Genomic DNA, 12661 nt, shown 5'->3' on the forward strand with positions numbered 1-12661 from the left:
CAATGAGATATACAAAACTGAACAGCTGAATAGCTAAGTAAGTTGTTGTTTTGAAAGCACAGCAAGTTCAAACATTACTCACTTCAGATGAACAATGTTGGAATCATTTTAACCTTTTGATTAAAACTTCCTTACATCAGACATTTCCATGAACTGTCCAAAACTGCCAGATAAGATAGCTACCCTTGCCTACTCAAACAGCACTCACACACAGACATGACATCAAACAAAACGCACAGTTACAACAATGAACAAACTATTTTATTTTTCTTGCTAGATAAGAACATCCCATTGAAAATAAAGAATAAAAAATATATTTGGTTGTAACACTCTGAACACTTGAACCTCATGCTATATAGCGCACGGAGAAATTCTGGTACAGCAACATCACAGTATTCCCTGTGCACATGGGTGCACACAAGGCCTTGAACAAATATTTATACCCATAATAGTGCCATGTACAAAAATGTCATTCCATATAGGCCAAACAGAAAATTTAAACGTCTTTGTTTTTTTTATGCCAAGGGCAACGTAAAAAATGAAAACTGTTTTCGGTCAATTACTTCCACCTAAATTATATGAGATCCTTTTATGCTGAAGAACACAAATTCAGCATAATAAAGTGTGGAAGAAGTAGTATACAATTATATATATGTATAAACAAGATACTGAACATGTGGGGCATGATGTTTTCCTTAATACATAATTGTTGGAGAATCCATACGGAAGTCGGTGCTTTTCCAACACAAAGAGAAAATATTCTGTTTCTTCAATCAATGCTCTGACCTTTTCTCACTATAAAGAGCATGCCTGTATTATTCATCTGAGCACACATGCGCCACAAAAGATATGCAAAACAAATCGATATAGATAAACTTTAGTGTCAAATGTCTAATGATGTAACAACAAAAACAATTCTCAAAGTCCAAATGAACTTGCTGAATTAAAATTGCATTGCAGACACTTAAACTAACAAAATACTTGGACTTGTGAGTCACCAAATTCACTATTTTGCAGCAGTATCTCTGTTGAAACCTGATGAGTATCAGACTACTAGTAAAGCAAGGCATTTTCAAAAGAGGAATTTGTAAAAAATACATTTATACTATATGCTTTCATATAAAAAGGTATTAAGAAATATAATAAACCCTAGCATTTTAGGACTACACCTTCCCTAACAAACAGTTATCACGTCACTATTATATATGGTTTCACTATTACATTCAGTTTCCTACACAGAAAGTATATTTTCATCTCCCTGATGTATATTACAATGCAGTGACAAACTGTTTTATTGTCACCACTCATTTTTGCAGCTTAAACAAACAGCACCAATTTTACCCCCCAAAAAAAGGTTTATCAGTTACATAGTAGCACTTCCAAACAGGAAATATAAAGCCAAAACATAGTAATCAAATGTGTCTTTCCAAAAATATATCGGAATATATGGCTCAGATTTAAGGGATGAATATTCAGGAGTATTGCATAGTACAGGGATCTCGCCTGTATGAATAAAGACACCTTTTGATTGTTTGTCACCTTCTGACTCCAAGAACACATTAAACAGGTGCTAATGAAAGTAATACACAGCTACATTTACTGGTAAAAAAAAAAAAAAAAATTGTACAGTTCTCTCTGGCACAGTGCAAAGTACACATTAAAAAACCAAATACATATGTACACTGTGTATGTATTTATATATATATATATATAGTATGTATTTCCCTGACACATACACATGTACATATAAAAAAGCATGAACACACATATCCGTGCCAAACTGAGCAAAAATATGGAATGTTTTTTCATGTTTAAGATGTGGATGCATTGTTCCAGTGAAATAAGTTTGTCCCAGAAATGGCTGTTTATACAGCCAATATGCCGTTCCATGAATCAGAAATATTTATTTTATTGCCTGCATAAATTGACAATATACCGTATATTTGTCCTTTTAACTTATTGAAGGACTGATAATCACACTTTATAAAAGCTTATATTTGTATTAAGCCCTCTCTTCCATAATTCTTTCTCTCTTCTGGAAGACCAGACAGAGTATTCACTACAGAGATGAGATCTGCTATTTTAAGTTTTTCTTGCAATATAAAAGTTTACAGCCATCACTGTAAAAATTTTAAACACCTGAACCTGGTTTATTTTATTATTTCCCTTTGGGATTCAGCTGTTTTGGTTCTGAATATGAACACATTGGCTGAAGCCTGTAACACAGAACACACTTCTCAGGATTCAGAGAGCGCTGTTACCCGACCTGCCCACACCCAGTATGATCAACTGTCCTTCCCTGCCAACATTCTGAAACAGTTCACAGAAACACCAGAATGTAATACAAATCCCTCCCCCTCCTTTTATCCCAAATGTCTTTTTTACATTTTCAGAGCACTTTCAAAAAATAAAGACTATTTATATCAGCAAAACAGTTTCAAACAAAGGCAATGGCTGTGAACCTGAGAGCTTAGTGTGACAGAAACGCACACATTTGTGGTACCCCCACTGTCTAGTACTTTCCTTGTTTAAGTCGTTCAATGTGGTAGCACAACTTTAGGGCAGGCCCCAGCTTCAGTCCCATATATTTCACTATCATATCACTCCTGAGTAAGAGCAGTGCCTTCCCATCAATTTCCTGCAGAAGGAAGAGAATAAACACAACATATAACTTGAACAAGTTGCATGGTAAAACTGGAAAGTACATTATATTTCTTTATACTGTCGTAAAAAAAATCTACTATATATAAAACAGTAACTTAGCATAAGTTTATATTTACAGATGATCACTGAAATTTAATTCATTTTAGTATTTTTGAATGTATGATTAAGGTATTTGAGTTGTTAAAGAAAGAAAAATATAGTAAATAAAGGGAACTGACCAAATAGCCCTCAAAATTAGGTACTGACTGGGAAGAAAAAAAGTGAGTGGGTCAAGGGGGAAAAAAGAAGCTGCAAAGGAGGGTCTGTGCAGTTAGAGATTAAATGATCCAAGCACTGAGGCCTTGCACTGAACCTTGAACACAGCTGTGGGAGGATTTTGGCATGTGCATGCAAACAGTCACACAGAGGAAGGGGTTATAGACCATCTAAATCTGTGAAATAAGACAGATCTATGTCCATGTCAAACCACAGAGATTGTTAGGATCAAGACCAAGGACAGTTTAGTCAGATTTTAACAGCCTGACTGAGAAGCTGCTGAAATATGACAATCCTAAGCTCTTAGTATCATTACATACTGTAGACAGGCAATTAGTTCCATAAAACACCATAAAGAGAACCACTCTGTCTTATTTTTTTAAACATAAACCTGACAAAACAAGTGATGTTTACTGTTGTTATACAACTAAGAATAAAACATAAGACAGGAATCTCCATTAAAAGTTATTTTAAGTTTTCCTTTCAATCCAGCTTACTCAGAGATTTAACTGTTAGTAGGAGCTGGTGCAGAACATGGTGAAACACTAATAAAGAGAAAGTCAACCTCTTTTTGGAGGGTCATATACAATGAAGTAAGAAAGCAGCTCTTTGCTGAGCAACCTGCCATAGAAAAGCACTGCAAGAAGGTACTGGGGAGATCAAAACCAGCAAAAACTGACAGAGTTTCTATCTCTAAAGATAACATCTAGTTAGATCTTATGAAACCCTGCACATTGTTTTTCCAAACAGGTGAATTCAACATTTCAATTGATTCTCTGAATTCTAGTATTACTGACCAAGTGTTCCAGGTAACGAGGGATAACAGTATCTCTACTTCAGGACATTAAATCTCTAAAACGGGGGTGCCAAATTCCCCATACTGCACATGAGAATACCATCTTCTCTAGAGGTACCAGGGATGTTGGCCATTGGAACTTGGGTATTTCCAGTATTGGCATTATTCCATATATGCTGGAAAGCACCGACTATTTGCTTTAGTCTAACAAGACTGGAACACAGAGAAAATACACTGCAGGAGGAGTTTCAGGTGGAAAAATAATTTTCAGCCTCCCTCTAACACACAAGTAGAGTCTATTCCACCTTCAATTGTGAGCAGAGTGATAGACATGAAAGTTATGTTTTAAGAGATAAGCGTGACACACAATCTACTAGAAAGGAATGAATATGCATCATACATGTCTCCTAAAGAGTTCTGCATGTGGAGCCAGTGCCTGTGGATCAGCTTCTTTCACAAAACGCACTACTTCCTCTATTGACCAGGTGGAAGGATCCTTATTCAATATTCTTGAAGGTTCCCTTTTTAGTGAATTCAAATCCGGTCCAGTTGTGGAACTTGCAGCTTTTAATATAAAAATATTGTGAAAGGAACAAGAATCACTTGTCTGTACAGGGATAACATATTTCATTTCACGTAAGACACTTCAATATTAACTTTTGGCTTTTATTATGCATTCTTTGCAATATATTAAAATGAAAGATGCTTTATTTTCCTTCTAATAATACCGAACTGCTTCTTTTGTATTTAAATGCCTTCTACAACTGTAAGTATTTACAGCAGCACAAACATTAGCATTGTGACATACCTAGAGGGATTAGTTTGACTGGTACTTGGCTCCTAAATCCTAAGATGCTATTGACTGGGATTGTGGCAAAGTCAATTTAAGCTGTGCAGACAGAGGGAGAGACAGTAGGAAACCCTATCCCTGTATTTCAGCAACATGGCAATAGCTGATAAGACGCTCAGGAAGTGAGATACATATATCCCCTGTCTGGTCTGGCTTGCTGCAGGTTCTACAACAGCAGCAAGAGGAAGCTGCAGCAGGCAAGACCTGCCCCAGCCTGCATGGCACTATTAGTTCTAACAGGCTTAAGTTCTGCATTTGCAGTTATATTAGCAAGCCTGACATGCTTGGCAACAGCACGTTTCGCTCCATATGCAAGCTTTCCTATGGCAAAGAAGTTCTTTATTCATAACTCTGTATGTTAGTAAAAGCAGTTATACACTTTGGAAGGTTTTATATAATTGCATACCTTCAATCCGCCTCTGTATTCGATTCCTACTGACTTCACAGTAACTGCTGCTCCCAGCAGAGCTCAAGGACAGACTTCGCAGGATTGGGGCTGAATTTGAGGTAGCAGTTGCTGGTTGATGGGAATTTCTGTAATATGCAGCACTTCCTGCAGTACGGTACTCTGTGGAATTTCGGCAGGTTGGGCTTGACGGATTCACAGAATTAAGTGCAGAATCCATACAGTCCTCAGAAAATCGGTGTTCTTTGGAAATGCTGTTTTCCTCTATAGGCAAAGTTTCTGCTACACAAAAAGCAAGTATCAATATGTTCAAAGCGATGGACATTACACCTTTGCTATTTAAGATCTTGTTATGTTCTCCTGAAGATACTGACAGACTGCAAGCCTGTTAACAAATCTCCTGTGAGGCAACCACTACTTTTGAAAGTTTGCCCTTTCTCCTGAAGTAATCAGTGGTCTCTTCCTGTATTTTTAAAACACTTATTTTTGGTAGCAAAATATTTAATATGTCAAGTTTGAGACAGCCTTCCATAAATCATTTCAGCTGTATTTATTGAATCCTATGAATAGGGAAGTGACAAAGGAATTTTTTTTATAAAATTGTCTAGTGTTAATACTGATACATCAAATAACTTTAGTCAAGAATTTTCATTATTTTTTAAACATATTCTTAAAAAGCTAACCATTAATATTATGTAACAGTTATTTTGCAAGAAATTTTTAATACAAATTAAAAACTCATGCTAGCTAACAATTGTTTAAACTGTTCTAAACAGCAGAGGGAGTCCCTAACTTCATAAACAAAACAAGTGGACAATCGTTATCTATGGATCCCAATAGGTTCAGACACAGGGGCCATTGTTAAAAAGGGAAGAGATTACAGGCAAAGCCAGAGAAGGCTGTGAGTGCCCTGTACAGCACAGTAATTAATACATTTTGACCACAGTCCTGTACCTATAGACACTTAGTTCTTTGCACAGTGAGGGGTCTCAGGGTCCGTAAGCGCAGACTTTGGAAAGCTAAAGGTACATGTAAGTTACTGAACACATGGAGCAACCAAAAAACACATCAGATCTCACGGAGGGAGTACAACAATATTGTAGTTCTTACAACTTATCAGCTAATTTCTACTTTGCAAAAGATAAACAACATCCACTCAGACGACTTGTGAATTTTTAGAGCCCATCAATATTCTTTCTAAGCCAGATCAGCGAAGTTCAGCTGGTCTTTCCCCCTCTGGCATGAGACAGGAGCCAGGTTTGCTTGATTCCACTCCTGATCAACCCAGTTCAGGTCTGTTTGGGAGAAGCATGCTATGTGAGGGGAAAAAAAAAAATCCTAAATCAACAAGACCACCACTCCACTCTATATCAATCATACATACTCCTCTCTGTTTGCATCAGGCCAAGCAACAGCATGAGAATGAAGTTGGAACCACGATGTACAAATCTGTATGAAACAAATGCTGCTTTGGCAGGAGAGTTAAGAGCTGGAAAAATATAGCTAACAGGTTCACAGAAGTGTAAGCCCCACACTACCATCTTGAAAATTACTCTAGTGAAGTTATAAAACATATGCTAGTGAAGTAGCATATTCTTTGGAATAAGAACTGGTATATTCTGTGAAACAAGTTCATGAAATAAGCTTTTCATTACCCTTCTTATATGAAAATTTTCAAGAATTTCTTGGGCAAATCCCAATTAAAAATAAAGGAAGTGTATTTTCCTAAAAGAAACAGCAAGCTTCTTAAGCATGCTTTCAACTTCATTTGTGAAGTCTCAGGTTCTCTGCTGAATCCTGTTTAAAAGTGGAGTGCAATGAAGAACTGTTAAGTGTATTTTGGTCCTCAGCCAGCATAATCCTGAGAGGGAATAAAGGCATTCACAGAGCCAGCTCCCTACTTAGTGAATTCCGTAAGGCAAGATCAGAGAATCACAGAATAGAATTACAGAATCATTTAGGTTGGAAAAGACCACTAAGATCATCAAGTCCTACCAATAACCCGGCACTATCGTGTTCACCACAAAACCAAGTCCCTGAATGCCACATCTACATGGCTTTTAAATACCTCCAGGGATGGTGACACAGCCCGAGGCAGCCTGTTCTGATGCTTGACAACCCTTTTGGTGAAGAAATTTTTCCTTATATTCAATCTAAACTTTTCCATGTTCAACTTGAGGCCATTTTCTCTCATCCTCTCTCTTGTTATCTGGGAGAAGATAGCAATCCCCACCTCCCTACAACCTTCCTTCACATAGCTGAAGAGAGTGAAAAGGTACAAGTGGCTCTGTGAGCACTTCCACCAGCTCCCTCAGTTCCCTGGGTACATCCCATATGGCCCCATAGGCTTGTGCATGTCTTAAGTGGTGTATCAGGTCACTGATCTCAGTCCAATTTCCCACTGGATTACAGAATCATAGAATTGTTTAGGTTGAAATTGTTTAGATTGAATCACAAAAATGTTTAGGTTGTCGTAGTCTTCCAGCTCAGGAAGGTTGTCCAGCTGTCTTCCACGAGGCTGGATACATGGAGAACAACTGCTCTTAATATTAAAGACCAAGGCAAAGGAGGCATGAAGTACTTCAGCCTTTTCCTCAAGCTTTGTCACTCTGTTTCCCTCTACACACAATAAAGGCTGGACCCTTAGCCTTCCTTTGATTGATGAGAAAAATAAGAAAAAAATTTTCTTGTCTTTTAAGGCAATAGCCAGGTGAACTTTTGTCTGGGCTTTGCCCTTTCTAATTTTCTCCTTGAATAACCTCACAGCATCCTTGCAGTCCTTCTAACTTTCCTACCCCTTCTTCCATAGGTCATAAACTCTCCTTTTTTCCTGAGTTCATGCCAAAGGTCATGTTCAGCCAGGCCGGTCTTTTGCAGCATTTGTCTTTCAGCATTTGGAGACAGCCTGCTCCTGCACCTATAAAGATTTCCATCTTAAAGAGTGCCCAGCCTTCCCGGACTCCTTATCTATGAGACAGTATAACATTGTTTACTAAATTCAATAGTAGCAGAATAAAAAAGCTTTTTTGGACACTAGTCCTTCTCTTTCTTATAAGTAATTCTAAAATAACCACTGCAAAGCTTTATAGTTTGCCAAACTTCAATCACAAAAGCAAAGAAGAAGTTACTAAGATTTTCAAAGAAACAGGAAAATTAGCTCATATTTCTCAGAAGTAGTTGCAGCAACTTATAAAAATTAAAACCAAAAGCTATCATTCCATAGAATTTCAGAAAGATTTTAAGAGATGTAGTCAGTGATGAACACTATAAAATTAAAAGGCAGCCAACCAAGGGAAAATTAGAGCTGTAGAGAATGAAACCACTAACAGAGATCTCAGTCCAAAGCCAAAAGGCAGAGGTGATGCTTTAAACAGTTACAGCAAAGCTATTTTTGTAGCTTTCATAGTAAAGAAGCAGGAGTCCAAACATAGGATTTTTTTTGAAAAATAATTGTTTCACACAATCTTTGTCAAGATTTCTGAAGACAAAAAGATTTTTAAAAATTGACTGTATTACAAAAGAATTTCACTGTATTTATTTCAATTACATCCCAAATTTCTTTCTGATGTTTTATACCCTAAAGCAAACAATAGTAAATAGGTTTGGGAAAGATCAACGCTGCTTTTTTGCCCTGTGATACTCGCATTTGAATTTATCTTACTGGAAATTCTCACATACACAAGGTGGGAAAGGTGGCATATTTCCCATCATTTTTTAGGGAAGGTATTCGGCAACTATAGTGCCCAATCCACTTTCCGTTCCACCCATCTAGTTGCTCTCCAAACATCCAGCAAATGGAGTTTTGCAATCCACAGTGACACATTCCTCCTAACTCGACATTTCGAGCAGTTGAGAGTAACAGTGCTATGGAAAGAGATGGGAGGTTCCACTGCAGAATGCCTGATCTCTGTACAGATTATTAAAAGGCCAATAAGAGGCCTTATGTTTCAAATGTAAGGATGACAGTATACTGTTGAAGCACTGAAGGCCTTAGCAGGAATTGGATGTCTTGTTTTCTTGAAGTTGTTCTGGGAATTAGAAGCCAGTTGTTCTGTCTCATACACAATAACTTGATGTAATCAGACACAGTACTAAGAACATTCTGATTTCAGGGGAAGAGAGTCTGAGTTATTCTCCACTCCCTCCTCCTTTATCTTTCATAACTTAAAGAAGAAATTGTTAGTGAGCAAGAAAGGCAGTAAAATCTGCAAAACATATCCCCGAGCAGATTAGAAGGAAAACGAGCTGTTTGAAAGACCCATTTCCCACAATTATTCCATTTCACCTTCAAATGATTTTTCAAAACAACTATTTTAAGACAACATCAATGGAACAAGAACTTTTTGGGGGCAGATCTTTCTTGCTAACCAACCCATGACTGACCACTATAAAATTGCCTCCAGATTTGCAGCAGAGGACATTGCCCTAATGGGAAACACACAACACTAGAAAACACTCCGCTTCTTGAAATGCAGGGAGTGCAAATTCAAACGTTTGAAACCACGGAAAAACACTTATTTTAATTATTTTTTTATCCAAGTAACTGCACTTTAGAATGAAGTACTGGTCTTGAAACATATTTTAAAGACTTCCTCTGTAAAAGAGATTCACTAGCAAACAAGGATTAAAAAGCAGAATGTGCACTCATGTTTACTTTGAGAAAGATTTGTAGCAAGATAATGTAGATCTACTTAAAACATTTGTTTTGCTCCAAATGAAACAACTCCATTTGAGCATAATTAAGTGCTCCACACTTATTATGTTACCTACCAGAAATATCAGACTTAGGTGTACAATGTATCTCTGGAATTAAGTCAGTGCTTCTTTTGGAAAGACACAGAAATCAATAATCAATGCAGAACTGTGTATAATAACAGCTGCAGGAAATACAAAGATGTGAATATGCTACATATATACAAAATAATAAGACGTACAATTTTAAATAGGCTATCATTTGGAACATTTTAATTTTAGATCCTTTTCTGCTTTAACTGTAGTGTTATGACTTTTTAATCTGTACAAAAGAGATTATTCTGTCCCCACTCATGCTGATAGATACAAAATCACCTCAGGGTCACACAAAAAAAGGGGAAAAGAAAAAAAAAAAGAAGAAAAGTAACTAATCCCCATCATATTTGAAAAAAAGCCTTTGGAAATGATGTGCAAATATCTTGTAGCAAGAAAAAGTATGTATCAGATGGGATGAGTCAATATCATCAATTTACCATGGCTTAACGAGTTAAGTAGTAAATACAGAGTAAAAAAACCTTTTGCTCTGTCTCTCTCCCTGAGGTTTAAACCTAGAAGCTTTACTTCACATCTGAGGCAGACTAAAACTAGACATATGCTCATTTACTGCAGTTGAACTGCAGCACAGGAAAAAAGTGCTATTTATTAGTGAACAACATCAACCTAACAGTCAGCTGCCACAGGGAGACTACGCCACTACCCTGGCTGGGTATCGATTCAAGGCATGGCTGCCTTGGATTCAACCCTTCCCTGTGCTCACCTGAGTCCACAGTGAGTCACTCCAGGGAAGTAAACTGCAAGACTCTTAACCAGAATGTTTCCTGTGCTTTTGTTTAATGGTTCAGTTCACTAACTAGCCAGGGAGAGGGAATAGGAGTGGGCTAGGACTCAATGAAGGTACAAGGAGGCAAGGAAAGCAGGAGCAGCACAACTTTCACAGGCAGGTAGCCATAAACTCTGCTAAATTGTATAATCAAGCTGCACCCTTACTCACTTAATGACTCCTGCCTAGAGTTAAGAGTTGCTTCCAATCTATCTCCTAACCCATTTCAAGGCAATTGGTTTTCAGCCATACACGAAGCAGGAGGCTTCATCTGTCACCTATGTGTCTGAGCCCCTTCGCAGAAAAGGCTGCGGGTTTAGGGGAAGCACTGCTGTGACTTGCAGTAGATCTTCCCTAAGTGCAAAATCTGTGCCAGTGATCAATAATTAACATACTTTCACCCTGACCTGTCAAAGGCTAGAGACAAACCAGACACATATGTTGTACTCCGTCCTTTTTGACTGGAAATACTGAAACCATAAATAATCCTCATATATAATCCCGACATAATGTAATTACCTTCAGATGGATGAGCATCGTTTCTGGGAAGCTTAGGGGAAAGAGGAGCAGTATATGGTGGAGAGTCCTGAGAGTATCGTTTAGCACTCCTGTTTTCAGGTATTTCTTCTTTGGCTGTGAGGAGGAAAGTCGCCATGTATTATTCCAGCATAAAGCTGCTCATGGGCAAAGTCCAGGGACAGAGGCAACGACAGACATCAGCCACTAACCAGGTTACTTGTGTCACACAGGTTATTTGTGTCACACAGCCTCAGTCATTTCAACACAAGCTTTCCAACTTGAATTACCTTGACCATGTCTACTTACTTTCCTGAAAAGGGTTAAAACTAATGACTTTCACATGACAGGATAATAAACATAATTTATCCTTTGGAAAGATGAAAAAAATCCATATTTTCCAAAGCAGCACCCAGAAAACAGACTCAACTATCAGACAGCTGAGAGGAAGCTTCACCATATGAATCTCCTGAAATTGCCCTGACAACAGGGCTATCTCAGCTACAATTCCTGGTGACGACCTGGGAATTGTAAAACCACGTCCTGCAAACAATCTGTTGGGAGATCTTGGGCAAGTCATTTCCTTTCCCCTTCACTCTGTGTTCATGGTGCAGCAAAGATATTGGACTCATGCAAAATTTCACAAGCAGCCACCTGCAAAATCCACCTTTTCTACTAGAAGACTGGACTGTTCATAGCAGAATGCAAATTTTTTTGGAGTCACCATTAAGTAAGGTGAATAAAGACCTTTTGCTGTTGTTGGAAGGGTTAGACTGAATTGCCTTTCAGGGCAAGTCCCTTCTCATAGGCAGCAAGTATTGTTCGGTAAGTTTATTTTATGATCCAAACATAATTTTTAACAAATAAAATGTGAAGTTTTGAGCTCATCTTTTTAGTGGTATCACAGTGGTAAAGTACATATGTTTTCTGCCTTGCCTACAAGGAGGAGTCTGCTGAACAAAATTATTTATGCCCATGTGGTCTGAGCTATCCCTTACTGTCAAAGCACTACCACAGTGGAACCAATCCACTAAGAACTGAAGTATATTCATTTTAAGCCATTCACATTATAGAAAGACAGACTAAAAACTTGCATTTCATAAAATTCACCACATTTCTCAAAAATACCAGCTTTTGAAAGTAGCAAGTGATTAACAGTACCTGGTTTGTTCCTATCATACTCCATAGGACTATGTGCACATCCCATGTAAGGGCTGAAAGGCTGGCTACTGAAGAGATTATCGCACTGCAGGCTGTGGCAGAGCTTCTCCAAGAAGCGCAGGACAAATGATGCACTGTTTACAGAAGGAAGATTGATGGCATGCTTTTCCCCATCAAAGGAAGCTGTGAATAAGAAGATTATGTCACACCCCAAGCATCATGAAGTATAGTAAAATACCATCATTAACTTAAAGGAGAAGACATCCATATTGGATTTAAACCACACAAGACACATGAGAGGAGTAAATAATCATTCTAATAGTTAAAAAAATTAGCATCTAAAGGACTGATTTTACCTTCCATTGGATCCATGTCAGTTTAAATTTGCTCCATAGGAACTGATTTTAATAAAATAATTTGGGATTCACACCACTGTAACAA

At 37.7% G+C, this 12661-nt stretch overlaps 1 protein-coding gene across 4 annotated transcripts in view; it reads right to left on the reverse strand.

Annotated features, from left to right (window-relative positions):
• Positions 1–694: 694 nt before the first annotated feature.
• Positions 695–12661, reverse strand: part of SCML2 (Scm polycomb group protein like 2) — a 53012-nt gene continuing 41045 nt past the window's right edge. Inside the window, exons 9-14 of one of the 4 annotated variants that reach the window (XM_027898575.1) lie at positions 12221–12403; positions 11063–11176; positions 4972–5250; positions 4116–4279; positions 2524–2638; positions 695–2216 (exon numbers count right to left, since the gene is read on the reverse strand). In XM_027898575.1, coding sequence (XP_027754376.1) covers positions 2176–2216; positions 2524–2638; positions 4116–4279; positions 4972–5250; positions 11063–11176; positions 12221–12403 — 896 coding nt within the window. In that variant the 3' untranslated portion in view covers positions 695–2175. Of the gene's footprint in view, positions 2217–2523; positions 2639–4115; positions 4280–4971; positions 5254–11062; positions 11177–12220; positions 12404–12661 lie in introns of those variants that run through there. The other 3 variants (XM_027898574.1, XM_027898571.1, XM_027898572.1) reach the window with 3 other exon arrangements.

Source organism: Empidonax traillii, unplaced genomic scaffold (genome assembly GCF_003031625.1).
Source record: "Empidonax traillii isolate 1590-97213 ecotype Southwest subspecies unplaced genomic scaffold, ASM303162v1 scaffold605:size788243, whole genome shotgun sequence".
In the NCBI taxonomy this organism is placed as follows: Eukaryota; Metazoa; Chordata; class Aves; order Passeriformes; family Tyrannidae; genus Empidonax; species Empidonax traillii.